At 40.6% G+C, this 25,660-nt stretch overlaps 1 protein-coding gene across 5 annotated transcripts in view; it reads left to right on the top strand.

Moving 5' to 3' along the window:
- lrba (LPS responsive beige-like anchor protein) overlaps positions 1–25,660 on the top strand; it is a 307,885-nt gene that overhangs the window by 142,961 nt on the left and 139,264 nt on the right. For all 5 annotated transcript variants that reach the window (XM_041784335.1, XM_041784337.1, XM_041784340.1 and 2 more), the window contains one exon: positions 12,683–12,849. In XM_041784335.1, coding sequence (XP_041640269.1) covers positions 12,683–12,849 — 167 coding nt within the window. The remainder of the gene's footprint in view (positions 1–12,682; positions 12,850–25,660) is intronic.

The following is a 25,660-nucleotide window of genomic DNA, read 5'->3' as shown; positions in this document are numbered from 1 at the left end:
GAGCTGGAGGATAAATGTTTACTTTTTCAACACACAAAAATACACAGGCCTGCACGCACACTGAGTAGGTTGAGGCTGGAGATCATGCTTGGTAGATTTTACTACCCAAACAGTGTGTCGTGTTAATTTATCCCCACTCTTCTCCGTCTGAAACTTCTCCTCCTCCTCCTCCTCCTCTTCCTAACAATTATCCCCACAAATGTTGCCATTCACGTGTAGCTGCCGGGCCAACTCCATCCTGACCCCATGGGCATCCTTCTCTGCCCTGTCCGACTCTTCTAAGCACCCATCCCTCTGCTTTCTAGATCTCACCAAAATCATTTCCTGTCCTGCAGAGATCCTGTCCATTATACTCCCACTGGGGGTGTATTTTGCCAGTGACAGGAATATGGCATTCTCTGCTCTCTTCCACTCCCTCAGTCATTTCTCAGAAACCTGCCAGCACTAAAAGCTGCAGACAGACCTGAGAGGTTCAGGCCTGAAGGGCTGACTGTGTCTAAACCTGCCACCTCCAACCCCAGCCCTCCCCCCTCCACACCCCATGCAGTAAAATGTGATGCTTTTTTAAAGTTCATGGAAGGGTCTCTCTTACATTCTGCTAAAGTGAAATCCCTCAAGAGTGTTGAAAGTCAATCACATGGAGGGAAACAACTCAGTCATCACAGTTTCATCTGTGATTGCTCTGTTTGGGCTCTTTCTTGGATAAGCTGCATTTATCCTCAACTGTCATCCTGTTTTTGTGGAACTTTATTACTCACTCTTCTCCAAATGTCATCCACACAATTTTATCTGACTTGATCTGACCTTAAAACAGTCAGCACAGACTTGTAGAGCTTGCTGAAGTCCCATTGGATCGATGCAGCAGTTTTTTTTTTAAATTCCTGCATATTTTATAAAAAGGTATGCTGTATTTGTGCTCTTGAAAAAGTGCATATAAAGTATGTCAGGTTGGTTAGCTGTCTCCATCTGGCTCAGAGCTAGCTGCCTAACCTGCAGACAGACAGGCAAGCTTGGCAGTCAGTCAGAACACGACAGCCCCAAATGATCCTGCTCGGCCTCGGCCTCTTTCTGTGGCTGCAGGCCACATGTTCTCTGTTTTACAATGTAACTTTTGCTTCTCAAGTTCTCAGACTTCCAGGCACAAGTCCCTGATTTCTAACCTGGCATACCTTAGTTTGGCCCTGCATTTACAGACTGGCTGTCCCAGGCTGTAAGAAAGACATTTTTCTCTTTTCTTTCTGTAGTTTTAAGTATTCTGTCCTTTGGAATACTCCTTCTCCATATCCCTTTATGTATTTGCTTCTGCCGACCAAAAACAAAACTTTTATACCAGTCTGGGTGCACAGATGGCCTCGCGGTCAAAGGTACTACCCATGTACGTAAGAGGCCTGGATTTGAATCCAGCCTGTGGCCCTTTGTCCAATGTCTCTTCCCACTCTCTCTCCTGTTTCCAAGTCTATCCAGTGTCCTCCCCTATCAATTAAAGGCATGAAAAGCCCAAAAATAAATCTTTAAAAAGAGATGCACCAGTCTAGAAAACCAGTTATGAGACCAATGTTTGAAATAACATTATTCTCATTATTGTTTGTATCTTTTTATGTCTGTTTTTCAAATAAGAACCAAATGTTGGAAAACAGAGGACCTCTTCTGCCCAATAATAATAATCCTGGGCAGACAGGTACGGACTGTTTTATAAGTCCATTGCATGGATTTATTTCACATTAATCTGGGAGACCTCCCATGCAAAGCGTTTGGGATGTGGCAGGACATTTTAAGAAATTCTTGAAAGGTGATTGGATAAATGCTCTGTCTGTCACATTCATGACGGGCCAATCAGAGCAACAAGAAGAAGTGAGGTAGTAGATATGCGCAGCTTCCATACTAACCTGAGCTCTACAAGCTAGCACTGCCCTATCTTATGAAATGTGGAGCTTGTTGTCGGCAAAATTCATACTGAAACCTGAGGATCCTTTAATATAAACTCAAAGTACCCTAATCTTACTACACCTACTGTCTTGCAGTGCTGGGGTTGTTTATCTCTTCAGACAGCAAGCACATTAAGTTGCATATGTATATGTAATTAAGTTGCATATGTATGCAAAATGACGCAAATGACGTCAAACCATGCCTATCTCTGAGTGTTGTCAGCTGCTGGAAACTATGCAGAGAAAGTTTGACCAGAACATTCTCGGAAAGCAGAATTTTAATCTCAGTGAAGTTTTCCTGGTTAACCAAAGGCTTAATATCATCAGCGGTATGGAAGGATTTTGAGTCAGCCATCGCTGCAAGTAATGAAGAGACTGAAACAAAGGGAACTGTATAGCTGAGTGCCTCAAACACCAACGCAGCAGCAGGGAGAGTAAGGCCTACGCCGAGCAGAGTTGTAGTGGACTTCAATAAATCGACCTATGACCAACCCTCAGATGAAATTGTAGTAAACACAGAATCACATCATGCAGAATGGCATGGACCGCTTGGAGCTGATAGCGAGGGCTCCATCTCTCTTCCCCGTAGCTGGTTGTTAATGCTCGGGTTGCCCTGGCTAATTAGCAGAAGCATTCTTGGATAAAGAGTAAAGAGTATTATGAATTCTGGAAATCTTAGAGGACCGCAAAGTCTGACCCACTCTACTAATTGACTAATTGGCTTATCCAACCAATGTACAAAGGCATCAATGACTACTAGCCAGGTAGAAGGGGAAAAGCAGTATAACCACTGATTGATGAACATCAGAGGGGATTAAGAAGTGGGTATACTCTACAGGAAGGAATCTCAAACTTTTCTGCTTAAAACCCCCAAAATAAGAGTGCCAGGGGCTCAGTACGCCCCTGTCTGTGGAGGTTGATTTAGCAGATTATATTGTATACATCCCTGTGCACTAACTAGTGGGTCTTTTCCAACACTGGCGTAAAACAAAAGAACAAACCAGCCTGTTCCTTGCTACAGTGCCATACCAGACTGAAACGGACTGCAGGGTGGACACAACCTATTAAGATCTTGCAACCCCCTGTGGGGTCCCAACCCTCACTTTGGAATGTAGACTTAGACCTTGTACACACGTAGCTGAGTATTTTCTAAAACTAATATCCCCCTTCATTCGTTTTTAAAAATACTTTCGTCCACACCTGATCGTTTACAAAAAACACCTAGTCCACATGTAACCGGCAAATCCACCGTTAAATGCTGCCCCTGTGAAACCTGTGCCAGCCAATCAGAATGAACTTCTGTCATTCTGTCTCTTCTTTCAGAGATTCAAACATGGCGCAGGTATGACGTTTGAGAACCAAAAACTCTGTTTCCCGGCGTACACATGTAACCACAAAACCGGGGTTTTCCAAAATCTCCACTTTGGCTGGAGTTTTCAGAAAAGATTGTTTTTAGTGACATAAAACTGCGGTTTTGTGTGGATGACAGGCCTAAACATATAAAAATATATACAGTTTCCCAGATACCCGGCTACGTGTGTACAAGACCTAAAAAACAAATGGGTATAATCTGAATACCTGCCTATAACCTGTACTGTATCACTGCAGGGGCTCTATCTGTAGCACATGTAAGTTGCTATCACAGCCGAGACAACAACTCCTTGATAAAGCCAGTTGTTTAAGAAAGTGACCTTTCTTATTCTTATGCATGTGTGAATTTTGGTAAGTGTGTAAAAGTTATGTATTAATTCTGGTTAAAATGTTCCCTGTATTTGTAGTGAAATTAATATCCAGTCATCCTGGATTCCTCTCTTGAGTAAGTATAAATCTAAAAAGCTAAGTAATTCCACATGAGTGTGGCCCTACTAAATGCTGTTTTCTATGTCTTGAGAGAAAGAATTGGACTCAGCCATTGGTTGTTCAACTGACGAGACATAATACTTTTTTAACATGAATCTAATTCAAGCACATGCAGCAGTTTTTGAGAGTTTTAGAGCCAGAATGTAAGAAAACAGCAACCAAAAACATGGCATTAGTAGTCCTCGATGCATGATGGGAAAGTGAGTGCTAATGATAGGAGTCTAGGGATGAGGCCATTTCTGGTCTGTTATTAAGTGGTTAGCATCAACCATGCTTTCTACAATCATATCTTTGAGCTTTATACTTATAATGACATTATGAGCCTTTTATTAGCACAGAACAGTGTTGTGTATAATAAGACCAGGGTGTGTTACATTTCCAAATGAAGCAGTGCTATCACCTGATCCAACAACAATCGGCTGCAGAAATGCAGCTAATAGAAAGCTATAATTTTCCATTAGTTGTATTTTCTGTTGTCAGTTGAAAGTTGCTCTTCCTTTGCAATCTGTTCTTAATCAGATAGCCTCTATAGCTCGTCCCAAACTATGTTTCACAATTGAATTCCCCACTTAAATGCAGTTGCTCCTCAGTGACCTCTGAGAAGAAGTGAACCCCTGATAAGTCTTGCTCTGATATTGCTGTATTGATTTTTTGGTGCCTCTACACGAACTCTGCTTAAGCCCACTGGAGTTTCATTTTGCACCGCCACAATAAAAATAACAGGCCAATGAAACATCCCCCCAGAGGGTGGGGGGTGGAGGGTTTTAAAATAATAATTCTCAGCTATGTCCTAGTTTTTAAGAGCGTTGCCCCTTCTGTATTGTGTTGTGGAGACACCACACAGGTTGGTTTGTGAGAACAAGCGCTGAAAACAGGCGTCCAGGATGACTCACTCTGGATTTCATTGTGTTACGCTGGAAATAAAGAGATTTTCAAAGTCACACAGCATCAATTGCCAGAATTTAATCTGCATCCTCTCCTTTTGTGCATTTAATAGCTCTTCTTGTTCCTGTACAGCAGCAGCTGATATCCCACCAAGGCCCCCGAAACAGGAATAATTCAATACATAAAAACAAATTTATGTTTGCTCCTTGTCAAAGTTCATATCCTTTGAAGACAGTGATAGAGGATTTAGATACCCGTTTCCCTCAGAGACATAACATATGCTTCCTCTCCCTCTCTCTCGCTGTCTCTCTCTCTCCCACTCACACTCTCAGTGGCTCTCTGCGGGACAGAATTGAGTTATCTCTGGCCCTGAGAGTAAGTTATTACAGTGGGCTTAGGGTGAAACAGATGAAGATAACTAGGGGGGAAATCCAATTACCTTTTAGGGTTCTCTATCTAAAAGGATCCTTTAATGCGAGGGAGATCTGCAGATCGGATGCTGCTGCCCGAACACCAAATGATGGACTCTGATATCTTCCACAGGAGCAGGAAGAAGAAGCAGCCAGAGAGATAGAGAGGAGGAGGGAGAAATCGAACTCCCTCTTTTTATGGGGTTGTTCATTAGGAATGAAATGTGGCGGGCTCAGGGGCACAAGGGCAGATAAGAAGGCACAGATAGGGAAGAGTGAGCAAGACCTCGGTCATTTCTATTCTTCCATCCTCTTCCCTTCTTCTTAGTCTTGTTTTATACAACCCCCCTTGATTCATCCTCGGCTGTTATATGGAGTAATTGAATTGACTGTCTGAGAGATCCAGTGAAAGCCAGACGATAGCGGCTAATTAGTGCCTGGCGTCTTTGTCTTGCCTCTGCTGAGCTTGTAAAATGATCTGGTCCTTCTCCCACGTTAATGACATTAACATTGAGCTGATGCTCATTATGTTCCATTATCATAGCACAGCTCTCTGGAAACTTGTGCACCACAGACCAGAGCATCACAAGAAGAGCACCAGAAAGGATGTGCTGTAATAGTTCAAAATGTGTCCTAAGAACTGACTGCCTATCAATATGGACGAATCACCGTCTCCTTCCTCTTTTTAAAGGTGATGTCAAAATACCCCATCAACAGGTACTTACATGCGCCGATGCCCAGTTTTGGGAATAATGCGTTACAAAATAATCCCTTGGAATACTCTGAGATTACTTTTTAATGTAACTAGTAACATAACATGCACAGTTTTACAATTCTTGTAATCCATTGTTAGTTCCTTTTCACATGTTATCTATTACTGTGAAAAGCATGGTGGCATGTAGCTAAAGGTATACATAGCTGTGTCAGTACAGATTAAAGCTGGTGAGATGGCAGAAATGAAATCAATACACTGTAAAATAATAATAATCTTATCAATTTCAATAGGGTGCACACACAAAAGTTGGTGCTCAGGCCCTAAATATCTCTATTTTGTTACATTATGGACAGAAGGGACAAGAACATCATCATGAAATAAGGGGTCTAAAGCTCTGGTTTGTTTCACTAAAGGATGCAGTATCACGCACAGCCTGTGCACAATACCACATGACTCTGCAAAAAGTAACTAGTGACCTAACATGCTAGTTTTTGCTATTATTATCAATATTGTCATCTATTATTGAGAAACCCCCCACGAAAAAGGAAAAACACGAAAAAAAAACCTACACTGTTTCTGTTTCTTTCTTTTTAGCATGGTGGCATGTAGCTGTTTCACCGCTGAAATAGAAACAATCTGATTTGTTAACGTTACTCAAACACCACAGGAAAGCAAGAAAAACCACAGCTCTGAAAGGCTATTTACACCACATCATACACAGCACTCAGACTGATAGCTGCCACCAACTGTAGCCTGCTGACATGTTAGTTGTCGCACCTGTAATGTAGTATGTCAGCAGGGCTGAATGCCTGGACAGCTTATTATGTTTAAAACAGCCGTCAGAGGGGAGGAAAAAACAATAGCAGGTACATTTTTGTGATGGCATTGTTGCTCAGCCACAGGGATGTGGGTGCAGTTTAAATGAGGGCAACTTAATCAGGGTCAGGTCAGGTATTACATCTTGTATTACAAACAGCAATTGCCAAACTGTTAAGAAAATATTAATCTTTTAATGTCGGTAAATGTTTATTTTGTACTGAACAAAAGGGATTGTTGAAGGAAATAACAGGAGTAGTGGGGCGCAGTGGATGGTTGGGGAACAGTAGTCTCATTTCCACTGACTTGTCCGCGTAATGAAGTCCCCAGGTACCTCCTCCACAGCTGCCATCATTATATGCGACCAGCTAACCCAGGAATTACAACTTAACTCCACAGCTTCCTTTGACATAGTCTCTTTAGTCAGTGGGAGTGTATTTTCATGATTCTTGTTTTGCTTTCTTTCCCTTTAGAAGTTCACATTGAGTGAATTATGATTTCAAATCTCCTTGAAATGACATTTACCACCTTCAAAGCAGAGCTATAACTCTGTATGAGCACAAACCTGTTTTTGCACATTATTACTTTTAAAAAAGCAGATTAAATTCCATCTTACTGATGGAAATTTGTCTTAAGAGTGACCCTGAGCTTGATACCTCCTTACCAAATCCACAATTTCAGGTCACCACCAATCCCAAGCACCTTTATTTTTCATCTGGTCACATCCTTCCTTCATTTGACTATTTTTCACCTCCAGACGACAGTTTCAACATGTATGATTTTTCACTTGGCATGACCTTGAAGCTGAGCCAGGGTTATCATAGAAAGATGGCAGCAACGCAGACTGATGTGGCGAACAGGAGGATGTGATTTTGCAGAGAAAAGAGGTTTGTGGGTAGAGGAGATGAAGGGGGCTGCCAACTGAGCATGGTGACCAGTCCATTAAAGATCAGCCTCAGACAGCGTGAGGGGAGGAGAAGGAGTAGGAGGAGGTGGAGGAGGAGGAGGAGGAGAGAGATACTTTGATAAGTGTTGCGCCTGCGTTAACCTTGATGGCCGCTAGCAATGGGCCAGTGCCAGCAGCAAGGATCCGTTTCAACTGGATTTGATTATTTTTTTCTCTTCTGTGCTCCAAGGGAAGAAAAAAAAAATCAATACCTTGGAGCACAGCATGACAGGAGCATCATTTCAGAATTGAAGTGGCTGTCAGGCATTGTCATTTGGTGACTTTTGTTCGCCATTGTACTTTTAAGCCCTCATTTTTCTCCCCCTCCTCTTCCTTTCACTCGTTTCTTCCCAGCCCATTGTCTGAATTCCCCTGGTGACATTTTATGTTGCAATTTGAAAACTCGAGGGCAAGAGATCAAGTGCAAGAGAATCTCTTTGAAACCAATTGGTAGACTGGTACAGCATCTACTTTTGTTTAGCGACCCCCATCCTCCTTTTCTCATTTCATCCTCTTGTCTCCCCAGACCCCCATTGTGTTCCAGGAGGAATTTATTTGTAGTGTATTTGCATTCTCTGATACCAGACAAGGACAAGGCTGATGTCTCGCCTTCCTCTGGACAGTTTCTCTGCCCGTTTGTAAATGAAACCCTCTGGGAGTGCTTGTCGGCGGATGTGAGAAATTGGAGATTCTCTTAGAGCGATAGCTCAGCCTTGGAGAGTTTGTAGCCCTGATGTGCCACCAATGTCAAGAGATTGCAAATCAAGCGCTTTAATAACATCTCTGCTGGTTTTGTTTCTTCCTCCTGTTCTCCGGCAGAACCTCGAGACCCCGTTTTTGTCAGTCGGCATGTTGTTGAAGGCTCACTGTGGAACGGCAACACCACAGAAGGACCTCTCTCTGTCACTCTAATTGATAAACACAAGGCTGATATCTTGTAATGAGCCTCCATTCTCCAGCCTATTATGCTGGTTAACCCTCTCAACCCAGCGAGGAGGAAAAGAGGAGGAGGAGGAGGAGGGGAGCGGAGGCGTCATCTGACAACAACTACAGCATTTAGATAGGGCTGACACTGTTACAACACCATCACTAGTGTGAAACTCATCTCCTGCTTATTATTTGTAGGGTTAGCACAAGGAAAACAGCAGATTGGCAGCTATTACCACAGTAACAATCCTCAGCAACAGCAGCTGATGTATGTGTAATCCGTTGCTTCAGAATAGGTATAATAATGTTATTAAAATACATGAATTTCAAAGCTTTGTCTCTGAATGTGTCACCATTTTTCTCCCATTATGTGACTTTTTAAAGACATGATTACTGTTCTTTCCAATCTCTAGTCACTTCCCATTGCAGCCCGTTTCCTCTCCAAAACTCCAGCACACATCCGTAGCTATTTATCAGAGCTGCTGATGAATTGTGGGAGACACGACTCAGTGTAATTGACTCGATTAATGCCAGCCATTATCATTTCTTCTTCACCCAAGCTGTCTGCTCTGGCCGAGCAGGCACTTGCGCTGGGCCGACCCTGTCAGCTGGGCCATGTAATGGAAGGTGCTGCCCATGATTACAGTGTCGCAAGTCATAACGGTCTCACTGCCAGCAAGCTGTGCCCTGGTGACTGTGTGGTGTTAGCATAGTCTGCTGTCCCTTTGCCTTCAGCTGAACTCTTTTAACTTGTGCATGGAAGTGCTTTTCTCCAAGCAAAGTTGTTTTTATGCTTGTTTTCTTGTCAAAAAAGGCACTGACTCATTCAGTCACTCCAAAAGGGGCATGTTTCTAATAATAAATGGGATCAGATACTTTTCTTCTTCTGTTCCCGCTTAAAGTAATAAAGAACATGTCCCTTCTTAGTTTCTTCCCTTTATGATGCCAACTGGGAAATTTAGTTACTCGCTTCAGCCTTCATAATAGCACAACATAATAAGTCCTTCATAATACCTCAGCATTTTCTCTGACTTCACATCACTGGAATGACCCCTGGAATTAACAGTGACTTGTCTTTTCCACTTACAAGCAAACCCAAAGTTTGGCTTTTAATGGTACAGCTTATGCGTTCATCGTTGGTCAGTTGTTGTTTCAGGGCTGAGACTGTGAATTTGGCCTTTTTTCTCCTGTAGTCGACTTTGGCCTCAGATGTGAGAAAAGCCCATTACAGCATGGAGGGTTTGGGTGTTTGGGCAGGCTCAACACACAGGTGATGAAGTGTTTGTTTATGGTCATGAGTTTGAACCCAGAGCTGTTGATTAGTATTGCAGACTTTCAGGTCTGAGACACAGGCAGATGGAAATGGGCTTTTTATAGGCGTGCTACTAACATTTGTTTAAAGAGTGGAATCTACATAACCATTAACTGTGGGTTAATTTATCATTTCTATAATCATTTATCAGATATATGCAGAGTAATGTCTGGCCAGTCTTGCATCCTCCTCTCTGAGTATGAGCTTTTACTATGTGGCAGATGAGAAAGTTCCCAAACCATTTTGAAAACATATTTGTGCCCATGCAGATCTTTTTCTTTTGTATTGTTCTGTTACTTGAGCAATTGGGATAATGTTTTTTTTACGCTATATGGACAAAAGTATTCACTCATTCTGTAAAGCAAGTATGAGGTTTAGCAGGAAGGCTTGGCTTACAATCTCCTTTCCATTTCCTCCCAAAATTTTTTGATGGGGTTAAGGTCAGGGCTCTGTGCGGGCCAGTCGAGTTCCTCCACACTGGACTCATTAGGCCATGTCTTCTTAGTCCTCGCTTTGAGCACTGGGGCACAATCATGTTAGGATAGAAAGGGCCCTCTCCAAACTGTTGCCACAAAGTTGGAAGCATAGCATTGTCCAAAATATCTTGGTATGCTAAAGCATTAAGACTGCCCTTCACTGGAGATAAGGGGTCCAACCCAAACCCTGAAAACCAGCCCCATACCATTATCCCTACACCAAACTTCACAGTTGGCACAATGCAGTCACACAAATAACATTCTCCTGGCATTCATCAAACCCAGACTCGCTATTTGACTGCTAAACAGAGAAGTGTGATTGGTCACCCCACATAACATGTTTGTACTTCCTCATAGTCCAGTGTCAGTGTGCTCGACACCACTCCATCCAACGCTTGGCACTAGTGATGCAAGGCTTGCATTCAGCTTCTCAGCCATGAAAACCCATTGTATGAAGCTTTTGCCACACAGTTTTAGCGTTTACGTTAACGCCAGTGGAAGTTCAGAACTCTTCAGCTATGGGCATGGTGAATTTAACAGTTTGCAAAGATAGAGGCTGTGAGAGTGGGGGGAGCAGAGAGGAACAAAGTTGGAAAAAGAGGAATATCAGTCAATAAAAATCCTGAATCTCCCATCATATCAGTTTAGAGGTTTTGGTGTGTTTCTAATTCTTATCAGTGTAACCGCTTTGAAAATCAGGAAATAGCATCCTGTCTCTCTTTATTACCACCCTGTTTTAGCAACAGGACACCGGTGTTCTGTCAGTTTTTGCTACCTTTCCAGATGCGCTACTTTGCATTTCTGCACATGGGTAATAGGTTGTGTTTAGGGGTAGGTTTGGACTCTGCTGTCATTTCCCTCTGTTGTAGCATTTTTGACAAAGCTGTAGAAATCGTCATTACACTGGCACTCGCCTTCATTTGATCGACCACAGTTGTGTGTTTTCCTGCTCTCTCTCTGCTCGTGGCATAATTGGGTTAAATTCAAATGTATTTTTGACACTTCAGTACTGTCGAACAGAAAAGTAACAGATATGGATTGTTTAAAGCAATTGGTATCAAAAAAAATATCGAAATAACAGAAAAGTATTGCCAATTTTGCCAGCCTTCCTGGGATCCAAGACAGATTTCCCAAAGGGGACATTAAAATTTATCATTTAGAACCTGAAATCTTGAAGATTTAAGATGCACTTTGCAACACAATTTGTAATTAAGATAACTTTTTCCATTCTAACAAGAAGCAACAAAAACTATTAATTAGCCCATATTTGTGCTCCGGCTTTGCACTGATCAAGATAAATGGACATCTAGCATACACACCCGCTTACACACAGAAAGACTAACATTCATGGTTTGAAAATCTGAAACACTTTTGTAAAATTCCTCCTCCATACCCCTTATTTATTTTACTCTTTTGCTCGGTCATCATACTGGAAGGTCAAGGCTCGCTTTAATGCCACACAAAGAGACACAGATTGATAATTAAGGCCCGGCGGCCTGAAGAAAAGCCCCTCTAATGTGATTTATACCTATAGATTTTCTGTCAGATATGAAATGTGGTTGTTCAAATTGAAGAGGAGGACCCATTATAAAATGCTTTACTGGTAACTTTGGAAAAGCAGGTTGCATTTGTTAGGCCAATTCTTACTGTATGACCACCGGACCAGTGGGTTCTTTTAAGGTTAATTTAATAAAAAGAATAATATGCAGCTAAAGCAGCATTAATAATTGAATGAGCTTTTCTTCCTCGATACTGCAGCTGTTTTCTTAGGCTGCTTTCCTTGGAGCAAGGAAACATAAATGCACCATAGCAGACTGATGAGCCGTGTGGCTATACATAGCACACGTTTTCACTTTTTCTGCATTCACCTTCAATAAGAATTTAACTTTGAAACAACTCTTTTAAAGAACGCCCTGAGTGTGAGTTTGCAATTGAAATTTATCCTGAGACAGAGATTGGAAATCAAAACATGTTTCAAATTATAGCTCTTATTCTCAGAAGGTGTTTTTTTACCTTTTCCCATCGCTGCAGAGTTCAAAGGCCCGTTCTGATAACAAATTCAGACAGAGAAAAATGTCCTCCCTGTGCATTGTGGGTATCGTGTGATTTTTTGCGCCGGAGGGCATTAGTAAATATGTGTCCACTGTTATTAATCATAATGACATGAGGACAGAAATGACTATGCTTTTCATTTGGTTTTACTCAGAGTTTCTATGCCTGCGAACACTGCTGTGTTACTGTTAAATTTCCTTCTACACTTCTGCTTTTCCTGGTGTTATCAGTGAGACACTTTTCAATTAATTTTCTGTCATTTTTCTTTTTATTTCATATATTTCTGCATCCGCATTGTACACATTGTGTTGCCTTCTCTTGCAAAATGTGTAATCAGATTTTTGTCTTTCTTCCCCAGTCTAACTGTGCACAGTATGCAGCAGAAAAGCGAGACGAGGAGAAAATGTGTGACCACCTCATCAGAGCAGCCAAATACCGCGATCATGTGACAGCCACACAGCTCATCCAAAAGATCGTCAACATCCTGACCGACAAACATGGAGCCTGGGGAAGCTCTTCAAAGAGGTAGAATGGATCCAGTGTCTTAAAACAACCAAAACACAACTTGCAAAATTGCGAATATTAAACATTAGTGTTGAACATTATTGCAGTATTTTACCTAAAGCTTTACTTTTACTTAACATATAAAGATATACAAAGAAGGACCGAATCCTTCAAAATATTTGGCAAGCTACAACATCAAGATAGATATTTTGGTTTTGGGGCTACATAAAACATTTACCATGTAGTACATATCTTTACCTGGGCAGGTCATGAGTAGTGTTGGGTATTGTTTTTTTCTCCGATACCAGTGCTAAATTGATACTTTTTAAACGGTACTGGTATCGAAACAGTGCTTGATTTGATACTTTCTAAGAGAAAGTAAGTGTGTTGAAAGTTGCCAAGGGAATAAAATCCGTCTCAGTATCGAAAATGATTTCAGAGAAATGTCTTGAAAACATGCCAGGAGGACATGGGATGAGAAAAGGAAACGGGCAACTTCTTTATGTAAGAGGTTCCAAAAAAACATTCATATACTGGTGCTGCATCAGAGACAGTAATAATGTAAATGCATGAGTAAATGTGACTTTGTCCTTGGTAGAGAGCCATTGCTGCAGACAGCAAAACACTTCAACACGTTCATGCTCTGCTGCTGAAATAACATGAGTGGAGAGGTACCAAAATGAAGCATCGAAATCTGTGCTGTATTTCGGTCTGGTTGTTTTGGTATCAGTACCATGTCATAACCAGGTTTCAATACTTAGTCATGAGTATTTCAGCAAGATGGTTCCAAGCCTTAATCTATGCATATTACAGCAGCATGGCTGGATAGTGGAAGCCTGGCTGTTTAACTGGTCTTAACAGGCCTGACTCTTAAAATCACCTATTCAAATTATTTATTGCACTATGAAATATGAAAAAGAAGATCCTGAATTGTTTAACAGCTGATATCCTTTACAAAATCATGGAAATTGGTCTCTTCAGTTCCAAAATGTGGTTGATTAGAGAAAACAGGCAATGCAGCATAATGATAAACATGACCCAACTTTTTTTTTATTTTTTATTTTTTTACTTTTTTCTTTGGGATATAATTTTCCAAAAGTAATAACATTTTTTAGATTGATTTGATATGTTGTGTTTGTGCTGTTTTCAGTGAAACAGTTGGCTTCAATGTTTTTGCAAATGAGCATAATGATTCTACAACGTGCCAACTTTTTGGGAAATGAGGATGTATTTTTGATGGGTTGAATTCTGTCTTTTTTTCTAGCTTTGTCTTAGCAAAATCATAATCAAAGGGATGCAAGAAATTTGATCTTTGCTGCTATTTTTTGCTTATACTGATTGCGATATATGAGGTTCAGCCTACAACTCCACAAACTCAAAGCTTGCCATATAAAGTCAAACAAGGGATAGGCAACATTTTTTGAACATTCAGTCATTGTTTCTCAAAAAAGTCAAAGATTTCACAGTTGTTAATTCAAACTTAATATTTCTTTGTTTTTAACAGTGCCTGTGTTTAATGTGGTACTACAGCAGCAGTAGTAGCTGTAGTTAGATGGTGTCCATGGCACATTTGAAGGCTGTGTGCTAACCAGCAGTAAATGCCAAAAGAGGAAAGCAGTACATATGCAGTGACACAGCCGAACTAAGAAACTAATTTCATTCTGGTCACTTGAGACAATCAATGTCATTGAGCAATTTCATGAGAAATGTCAAACGATCTGTTCAACTTTGTGTTGCTAAGTATCGTAGTATCTTATGTTCAAGTATATGCTGTATCTCTTAGCCCTTTAAAGGCAAATTCAATTGAGTATTAGGATCAAACTAACAAACACAGGTGAACATCCCAGTTAATCTTTTGGAATCTTTTAATTTCTTGGAAGTGACTTTTGAAGAGTAATTTCCTTTGAATGACAAGCACATCCCTTCCTGCCTCTATGTGTGGCTGAAATATTGACTGAAATGTTCGGATCTGCAGATATCAATAATTTTTAGGCTTTTATCTGCCAATACTGATATAAAAATGTAGTACATCCCTGCATTGTGCATTTTATGTTGTTTATCAGTTTGACATGGCAGATGTTTGCACAGGTTTTAGTTTAGCCTAAATGACAAATATCACTTTGATTCTCTACAGAAGATGTAAAAATGTTTTTCTCCTACATACCAGGATATTTAAGAGAGACATAGAAAGTGTTGCCTACATGAAACACTTTATAGAAAGCCTTTAATCACGAGAATGCACCTGTTTTCATAACATGTCATTGTCTCAGTTGAGAAAATGATTCAAACCACTGTAATGGTTTTAATCTCATCATAATCCGTCTCTTACCCCAATACTCATGACTTTGATTAAATTAGATTTGCAAAGGTGAAAATGTCAGCTGGGGGTTGAATGATGCATTGACTCTGGAGGGAGATGAAAGCCATTTAAACAGCTCGCCTCCCATTAAGAACAGAGGCAACCCTATCCTCTGTGTTTGTTTCACCAAATAGGCTGCAGAATCCAGTACAGCTATTCCCTAATGATGGCTGTTTGTGCAGGTAGTGTGTAATGGTGAGCCGGAGAGACGGCTGCTGGCTCACGCTTGTTAGTCTGAACCAAGTCTCCTGAGACTCGTCTGGCGAGGGTTAGTTTGCTATTGGCTTGGGAGTCTATCTCTGGCTGCCTTTGTTTTCTCTTTTTATGCGTCTTATATCAGGATGTAGTGTATTATTTGTCATATTTTTCCTTCCTGTACCCCGCTTCTCACCCCTTCCATCTCTTTCCCTCTGCTAGCCTCTATGTGTACTCTATGCTCTATGCTATGCTATTTACTATGGAGATTGTGTTCCGCAAGCCTCAGCCAGAAAAGTCCCCCATTACCGGGCCTTTATGCCGCTGTGCTATTGATGGTTTTCCTAATGGCTGCCGATGGGCTCAGGGAGCCATTGGCACTGGGCCTTGGAGTGCAGCACTCTTTTAATAAATCACAATCAGTCCTGTGCCATTACATCAATATTTTTGGTCAATTACTGTGAAGGTCAGGTGGTGCAGCTTCGCACCAGAGACTCCGGTATGCAGCAGGCATAGGAGAAACATCTGGTGCTGCATAGAAAGTAAGAAGAGAAGAAAGAATATAAAAGTCTTTAGAACACCTGCATACCTGCAGGCGTCTGAATAGAAGGGATATTCCTCTTTATTTCACACTCACAAAGCAATGTAAATACAAGAGTATAGGGAAGGATGGATACACACAATGAAACCTGCAGCCTCTCCCCAGCTGTGAAAATGAAATCCAGGAACACAAAGACAATACGCAGCTACGATTACGACCTTTTGTTTCTCGGGTGTAAAAATCCACGCCTGCCTGCTCACAAGCCATAAAAACGTATTCCCCAAAGTTTCCATTCAATAAAGAGTCTGAAAATGAAAATATTATTTTCTCACAAGCTGATGGGAATTGTTGTTTCCTCACGGCAGGCATCTAATATCTTCTGACACAGTGTGACCCGCCTGAATGCAATTTGTGTCTTAATATCCAGCTTACAGCGGCTTCGGCCTCAGGAGAGAAGAGGTGTTAGCTGATTTTTCCCTTTCCCATTCAGATTCTTCGTCTGTGTTTCTCACCGTCTTTCCTTTCTCTCTCCTTCTCTCACACTTTTTGTCCTTTGCTCTGTCTGGTTTCACGTTAGCTGTATCATCCAGGGAGTTTTATTTTTTACAGACAAGCAGTGTCTATCATTTTTGTGCCCTTGTCTGTTATCCGAGTCAAGACAAAGAGAGATTCATAGACAGACAGAAAGGTCGCCTACCTGTTCATCCATATATTTCTGTCCCGCTGCCTTGAGACCCAGGTGTGCAACATGCCAGCCTGCTGTCTCTTAAAGAGAAGGAAAAAATCAAATGAGCGGTGAACACGATGGCAACAAATGAAACAACTGGCTGATGTCATTTTTTCATCTCCCATCTCTTCCGTTTTTTTTTTTTTCCCCTCTCTTTGAGCTCAGGTCCACTGAGCATCCAGACTGCTGCAGTGTTTATTTGGGTCAGGAATCATCTTTCATGTATATGACACCTAGACAAAGTCAACGGACAGAGAGGGGAGATGAGGGCAGATGATGGAGAACGCCAACTCACAATCTCAAGGGACACTACACTCTACTCTGCTCTTTTTCCCCTCCTCTCATACCTTGGCTTTATTGCATTCTAATAGGCTGACTAATGTACCATGGAAATTCACTCTGGATGCTGCAAGCGAGGAAAGTAAAAGGAAGGTGGCTGCAGCTGCAGAGTGCTGCAGAAGCATTGTGCAGATGAGGTATTTTAGGCAAATAGAAGCATTATTTAAGAAGCTGTTAGATGTGTTTCACTCATCCTCTTTAAGCCCAATCCTCCTCTTACTCCTCTTTTTTCCAACAATGCTCGACTACATCTTGCCCCTTCCAAAACACAACACCTCGTGCACCGACTCCTCTCCCTCTGCTCCTCCTCCCTCGTATAAGCAGCTCATTTTCTGCAGCACCACCGCTCTAATGGACGCCCTTAGGCTAGAGGCTTCCCAGCCAAGGGACATCCATCTTTTGGTGTGTCACACTCACGCCCGGCAAAAAATCTTTGTGATGTGCACTCCAATTTTTCTTCAGTAAATCAAATCATCCTTCCTTCAGAAAGACGAATGCTTTAGGGTTGGAGTGTTATAGAGAAAATCAATGCCAGCAAAATTGAAACAGTATGCCCCCGTATTGATCGGCCTTGTGAGATCGAAAAGGAACAGCTTTGTAACTGTTCCGTTGGACAGTTAGCTGACCTGTAATGGACAAACTATTGATATTAGCATTACTATTTTATCTTCTGCTATGTCATTTCACGAGTGTGCTACTGAGGGAAAAGAAGCCTGAGCAGAGGAGCTGGGAAAGGTTTTTCCTCTTTATGTATTACTGATACAGAAAATAATAGAATTCGTTCTACAGAGCACACAGGAGGATTTTTTTCTTTCTCTTTTTAAATAAAGACTTTATTTTCTTTACATTGTAATATCCCCATAGCATTGTATCCATGCATTAGTAGGCAGTGAAGGTGCTGTGTACACAATCTTGCACTCATGAGAGCTACAGCTACATCTAAAATTTGTTTACTTTAAACTGAGTGTCAGATTGCTTTTCCAATTTGTTTGATATCTTTCATTTTTGAAATGATATTGAAAACTGAAAATTGCTTACAGTAATTTGCCACAGCAATACACAGCATCTTAAAATCAGTTGTTTTTTCTTTCCACCGGTAGTCGATAGCTAAACCGACCTACTGAACAACCTACAGACCTACCTTCCTACCGGCCTACCTACTGACCACCCGACCTACAGTGCCGTGAAAAAGTATTTGCCCTCTTTCTGATTCCTGAGTTTTTGCATATTTATCACACTTAAATGTTTCAGATCATCAAACCAATTTTTATATTTCGCAAAGACGACCCAAGTAAATAGAAAATGCAATGTTTGAATGATTATTTATTTTTTTAAGGGGAGAATAAAATCCAAACCTATCTGGACCTATGTGAAAAAGTAGTTGCACCCCTTGTTAAATCATGAGTTAACTGTGATCAACCAAGTTTTTGGAACGTTGAGTTCATTTCACTGACCATACCCAGGCCTGATCACTGCCAGGTTTGTTAAATCAAGAAATCACTTAAATAGAAGCTGTCAGTCAAAGTGAAGTAGGCTACAAGATCTCAGAAAGAAACGCATCATGCCATGATCCAAAGAAATTCAAGAACAAACGAGAAACAAAGCGATTGAAATCTATCAGTCTGGAAAAGGTTACAGAGCCATTTCCAAGGCTTTGGGACTCCAGCAAACCACAGTCAGAGCCATTATCCACAAACAGTGGTGAAACTTCCCAGGAGTGGTTGGCCAACCAAAATGACTCCAACCAAACAACTCATCCAGGAAGTCACATGAGAACCTAGAACGACATCTGAAGACCTGTAGGCCTCACTGGCCTCAGTTAAGGTCAGTGTTCATGACTCAACCATAAGAAAAACACTGGGCAAAAATGGCATCATTGGAGATTTCCAAGGCCAAAACCACTGCTGACAAAAAAGAACATGAAGACTCGTCTTACATTTGCCAAAAAAAACATCTTAATAATCCCCAAGACTTTTGGAGAAATATTCTGTGGACTGATGAGACAAAAGTTAAACTTTTTGGAAGGTGTGCGCCCCGTTACATCTGATTTAAAAATAATGCAGCATTTGATAAAAAGATCATCATACCAACAGTCAAACATAGTGGTGGCAGTGTGATGGTCAGGGGCTGCTTTGCTGCTTCAGGACCTGGACCACTTGCTGTGATTAATGGAACAATGAATTCTGCTGTCTACCAGAAAATCTTGATGGCCAATGTCCGGCCATCAGTTCATGACCTCAAGCTCAAGTGCTCTTGGGTTATGCATCAGGACAATGACCTGAAATATACCAGCAAGTCCACCTCTGAATCACTCAAGAAAAACAAAATTAAGGTTTTGAAGTGGCCTAGTTAGGGTCCAGACTTAAATCCATTTAAATGCTCTGGTGTGACCTTAAACAGGAAGTTCATGCTGGAAAACTGTCCAATATGGCTGAGTTAAAGCAATTCTGTGAAGAAGTGTGAGCCAGAATTTCTCCACAGCGATGCGCAAGACTCACCACCAGTCATCACAAACGCTTGATTTCAGTTACTGCTGCCAAGTATGGCACAACCAGTTATTAGGTCCAGGGGGGCAATTACTTTACACAGGTCCAGATAGGTTTGACCCCCCCTCCCCAAAAAAAAAATTAAATAATCATTCAACACTGTGTTTTCTATTTATTTGGGTTGTCTTTGTGAAATATAAAAATTGGTTTGATTATCTGAAACATTTAAGTGTGATAAATCTGCAAAAAATTCAGGAATCAGAAAGGGGCAAATATTTTTTCATGGCACTGTACTTACTGATTGACCCAACTATCTATTGATCCCCCTGCCAACAACCTATGTCCTTATCAACCTACCTCCCAACAAACGTCCCTACCTACTTACTGACCAAGCAACCGACTTACCTGCTTACCAACATACCAACCAACCTACCTACCTGCCAACTTATTTACCTACCTACCAACTGATCAACTGACATACCTACTTACCAACCAGCCTACCTACCAACCAACTGACTGACGGATCGTCTAACAAACCAACTACCTTATGAATGACGTACCTATCTACTCATCTAGTGACGGACTGACCAACCAACCAACATTATTGACCCAAACAGGCTGAAAATACATAAAACTGTGCATAATTTTTTAGACGTCCACCCTGGTGGCTGTGTAAGGGGAAGAATTCTCCTCTCCTGTAGATGTATCTGTTTGTAAACATCAGGTCCCAAAGTCACAAAAAATTTCTAGTTTAAATTGATATCTCCATTTTTCTGTGGCTGTCAGGTGGTGTAAACATGCATCATTTTGAAAAGTTGGTGCATTGTAAGAGGCCGTATTAGCTTTGCCCCACTCATTGAGCCTCCTCCTCTGAATACAAATCTATTAATCCTGCCGTGAACATCCTGGTGTGTTCTGCTAACTACAGAGGATATCATGGTCACTTTGTTTTTTTTTTAATAAATGATCGCATGAGAAACAGCGACAGCCAGGTTCATCTCCACTTGTATGCCTTCATTCCAGACTTAAATCACAATTATGATCCATAATACAGAATGTAATGCATGTGTTTAAGCCGAGGCCTGCACAATGTCCCCCGCTGCCTCGCGTGTGGGGTTTATGGACACAGCGTACAGCACGGCTGCACTGGTACTGTGCACGCAGGGCTGAAAAAGGAAATGGGACTCCAGCACGTCAGCGGAGATCATAACCATAGGAAACAAGAACATAACTGTTTAGAGTACACTGACTCTCGGAAATGCATGAGAGGAGAGCGGCAGGAAGACAGGGAGAGAGAGAGGGAGGAGATGGATGGAGCGGAGGATGAGAGGGAGATATTTGTTACTGAAGCATCAAAAGTAAAGATGGAGACAAAGACAAGACAGGGACATTTTTTCTCCACATCCTTTCCACTTGCATACAGTAAACTGAGTGATTGCACAAATCTGTATTTAAAGGGTGAGAGCGTGTCTTGTTTGCTGGATGGAAAACTCTGCAGCTGCTGCCTTATCTTACCATCACATTGCCTTTGTTGTATTTGGGAATAGAATAAACACTGCCGCTGGAATCCAAGTCTTTCTAGATCCTTATTTATACAAAAGATTTTAGTTTTGAGTTATTTCTGCACTCTGTATCTCTACAGAACAGTGGCTAACTTTCTTGTAGTGCTGAGCAGTAAACTATACATCCCAACTTAGTCTAAATAGCACAGCTAGCATGACTGATAAACATGTCACAAAAGTCTGAATGTCTCAGAATAATTAAAAAATGTACCCAAACAATGTCTTATCTTTTTAGCATGATTACATTTAAATATTGGTGGAAGGCTGACATCATGATTGCTATTAGCTACCCTCAGAGTAATTGGTAAAAAATCATTTTCAGAAAAGTAGAAAGCACAGATCCTGCAGCATATCATCAGGGAAACTGATGTCCAGCTAATTAGCATGCTTTATGCATTTATCTCATGTGTTATCATCTTATTGTGTCTTTATTGCTGTTATGATAGTATTGTGTTTTGTATCATAGTTGTAACATGAGGGTGTCATTAACATATCATCATACTGTTACTCACCATTACCGTACCACTATTACCACTATTACCACTATTAAACAATATAATCAGCCACCGTTTTTTTATAATGAGCAGGTCAACTGACTTTAAATTAAATATTTCTTAAATACATATTTTTTTAACACTCTGAAGATCATGGTGGTCATTTTGACTGTTTTCATATTCATATTAAATATTTCTTTGCTGAGTTGAAAATTACAGTGTTGCTGGTCCCTGATTTTTTTTTTTTTTTTCAAAGTGTCTGCATTTAAATTTAAGGTATTATTTTTACAAATTGCAAAAAACGGTAAAGAAAATATGATCACTTTTACTCAAAAAGACCAAAGGCAGTCAATTTGACTGCTAGGATGTTAGTGTGTCAAAATGCCAGTGTTAATTTTGGCAGCTATTTTAAATTTAGTCTTAAGGTCCTTCCACACAAGAAGTATTTTTTTCCTAGCAAATAATTCATGTAAAATTATTTTTATTTATGCATGTAGTGGGTCAATACACACTTTTACACCAGCAAGACAATTTCATCATGCACATATTTTTTGGAGCCATGATCAATTTTTTTTCCAAGTCCCATCCCTGACAAGCATCCAACTATTTAAAACGCTGGCTGTTTCCTATGGTAGATGAGATTTAAGGTTTTACTGTGATATTATGTTGCCCAGATTGACACAGGAAGCAAGCCGACAGATGTCTATATGAATGTAAATGTGCTGTGTTTACAGCTGGAACTGTTTCTAAACTAACAGGACTTAGCTCCAGTGACACATTTAAAAACAAAGTCTCCTCAGACATACGAATAATCACTGCTCCGGGTCAGTCAGCTCCCTGAAATGACTCCTCTGACCAGCCCGTAATACAAACAAGTGAGTGCCCCTCACAGCAAACCATCAAGTGTGCCCTTAATAATATTAGTAGTATTTGTTGCAACCCCACCCCCATATAAATGCAGTATTAAAACTTTAACTTATTGAAATACACTGATGAAAAGCTGTTATTAGACTGGATAAATGTTCCAATTTCAGGGACTTAGGCATCACCTCTAACCAGCTGATATGGAAAGAGATACATCAGAAAACAAGGTTTGGTGAACCACATTTTTGTGCAGCCCAACTAAACATGCAAAATTAGCACTAAAAATGGGTTGCATCGGGTTAACTACAACAACAACAAAATAATAATACGCTTTGATGTGGCATGTTGCATTTTCCGTGTTGCTTTAATTTAGCTTGTGTTTCTTCTGAGTGTAGCATTGGTGTTGTGAAGCTGATTTCATGTGAAGCTGAAATCATAGGAAAAGAACACTGGATACACAAAAATGCTGCAAAGAAATCTGTGCAAACAAATCTGTGCTGTTACAACAAAACAAAAAACCCCCTCAAAATCCAATCTATTGATGTTTCTAAGACATTATTGTTTTGTTAAAATCAAAGTTTCATCATCAGATTAGACACAACCAGTTATTTTTTTTCTATTCTGAGTTGTTAGATGAGTTATCTCTTGAAAGATGAGAGTTTTTATATGGAATAATAGCTACTTGCTTTATGTGATGGCAAATAGTATTGAAGCACACAGATAAACTTGTTGAAATTTAAATCTTGATGTTATTTTGTTTTTTATAAAATCTGTGCTATCTTAATGAAAGCATTTCTGTTTATATGTGGTATCATTGGAGACAGCAGAGTTTGTAATCTAGCTGTCAGAAGAACCTCTCACAATTGTTCTTGGAGGAGCCCTTCTGTTGTTAAACACAAAAGTTCACCAAAATCCTGTCTTCAGCCTGCAAATGTTTCTGAAAGGATCCTCTCTTGACATCCACTACTGATGATGTCTTTTGGTTTGCTTTTAGATCCGTGCTGTGTAAACACAAACATGACCTGAGCGAAGCAGTGGCAGCTGTAACGGCCCACAGCTCCCATCTCATCCGACACAGAGACAGTTGTTTCCTTAATCCTAACTCCCAACCACTTCAAAACCAATTAGCTGAATGCTTGAGTTGTGTTCATCCATCTGCCCTGATTCAGTCATAAACATATAGAATAAACATACATGGAGCAATGCGAAGCCTTTCCTCTTAGCTACGTTCTTCTTTGTAAACTGGACTCTACGTATCACGCAAGGATCTCAAAAACTGAAGTCCTTGAAGTGATTTAACATGAAACCCTCCACCTCATTAATCATGCACGGTGACATGTGTCTGGGACAGAGAAGTTGTGACGGGGGACAAAAAGGATGTTCCTTAAATCTCTGGGGGAAGAACACTGGAATCTGACAGCTTTGCGTTCCATCAGTTACAGAGAATAACGTGCCACGAAGGCCCTACCGTGCAGCCTGGCTTATGGATATGAATTAGAATATAGCCCTAATGATAACATTTACCTCCACTGTATATACAGTACAGTGGCTGGGGCTGTAAGGAACAGTAACAAAGTGTCATGGCAGAACATATTAACAGCTGATGATGTCCATATGTTATGTGTTGCAGAGCAGGACGAGACTAAAAGAATTACTCTCAGGGGATCATTTAATATGGAAACAAAAAGGCTTAACTTGAAAAAATAAAACTTTTATTGCTTTACACGAACTACAAGGACAGATCCAGAATAATTAAAATCAGCCCCAGACCCTGATGACAAGACAAATAATTTTATAACAGGCTTTAGTGGATCACAATGGAGGAATTATAAAAGAAGAAAATAAGGTATTAAAAAGTGCCAAAAAAATCCACTTAAAGGGTCTCAGACTGTTCTTGTGCCATTTTGTTGTGAAGAGAAGCCAAGGTTCTGGTTCATGACTGGTATTATCAATTCTAAATGACATGTCTCTGTATGTTGAGCTGTCAGGGTTAATGCATTTATTTCCACAAGATGAGGTGTGAGTTTTTGAATGTCTTTTATCCCACTCTCACCTGCTATTTTATTGTGCATAGTAGTACTATAGTGTACTCTATAATACTGTATGAACCGTAGGACTACTGTGGTGAGGCAGAAACTTTATACCACTCATTTTAGTATCTTCCTGATCCCACAGTTTTGTAAGATTAGGACATCATGGGTTGCTTTGATGGCCTAGTTGTTAAGTCACACCCCATGTATGCCAGTGGCCCGGGGTTCAAGTCTGGCCCTTTGGTTCCTTTCCCGCATGTCTCTCCCCATCTCTCTCATCCCTGTTTCTGATTTTAATCCCCTGTCCTCCTCTACAAATAAAGGCATAAAACGTCCCAAAAAATATCTTTTAAAATAATTAAGATGTTGCTGCTCCTTTGAAGGTCCCCAAAAACATGCCTCAGAGAGCTCAGTGGAAGACAAGAACTGATGTGCATTTAGATATAAAATATTTCACTTTTTACCGCTCTCTTTCGCTAATTTCATTTACTTTTCAATCCATAGCATGCACCCCCCCCCCCCCCCACACACACACACACACACACACACACTTGAGTCAAACAGAAGCTGAGCCCCCCAAGATCCCTAAAAAATTTTGGGGGGATACCGTGCCAGAATCACCATCCATTTAAGTGTTTCATTAATAAAACAGCAAGAAAAATGGCTCTACGTGTGTTTTTTCCACCAAACACAAATCTAATTTTGACACCCTCTGAGCAAACAAAGGCTTGCACACCACTGAGATCTTGGTGCTCCCCCTAGGGGTCCCAGCCCCTAGGCTGGGAACCGCTGTTCTAATACAACCAATAAGTAAAGTACTCTTTGCTTAATTGTTAACCTGAACTTGATTTTACAGAGAAAGCAACTGAATACCGTCACATTAACTGTGGTTTATTCAACTTCACTGAGTCATTTTATACATGCACTCCTGCACCTTTCTTCATGTAAACATGGTATTTCACAGAATAAGGAGTTTTGAATAATAAATCTAAAAGTTAATATCATAAAGTGCATTTCTTTGCATTTGCTTTGTTCCCAAATCAAGAAATTGGTAAGATTTGCTTGACATTGTCGATACAGGCTTTCAGAAACTCAGGGATGGATTACAATTATAGTAGCCGGTCCTCTGATAGCCCTTATATTTAGTCAGCGTTCAAATGCTGTGCTATCTGCTGTTAAAATGGAAGCCTGTAATTAGCGAAGGGTTAAAGAAAAGATTGAGGTTGGTGTAATAA

This window comes from Cheilinus undulatus, linkage group 4 (assembly GCF_018320785.1).
Source record: "Cheilinus undulatus linkage group 4, ASM1832078v1, whole genome shotgun sequence".
Lineage (NCBI taxonomy): Eukaryota > Metazoa > Chordata > Actinopteri > Labriformes > Labridae > Cheilinus > Cheilinus undulatus.
Note: the sequence above shows the minus strand (reverse complement) of the source record. Positions and strands in the feature narration are given on the sequence as shown.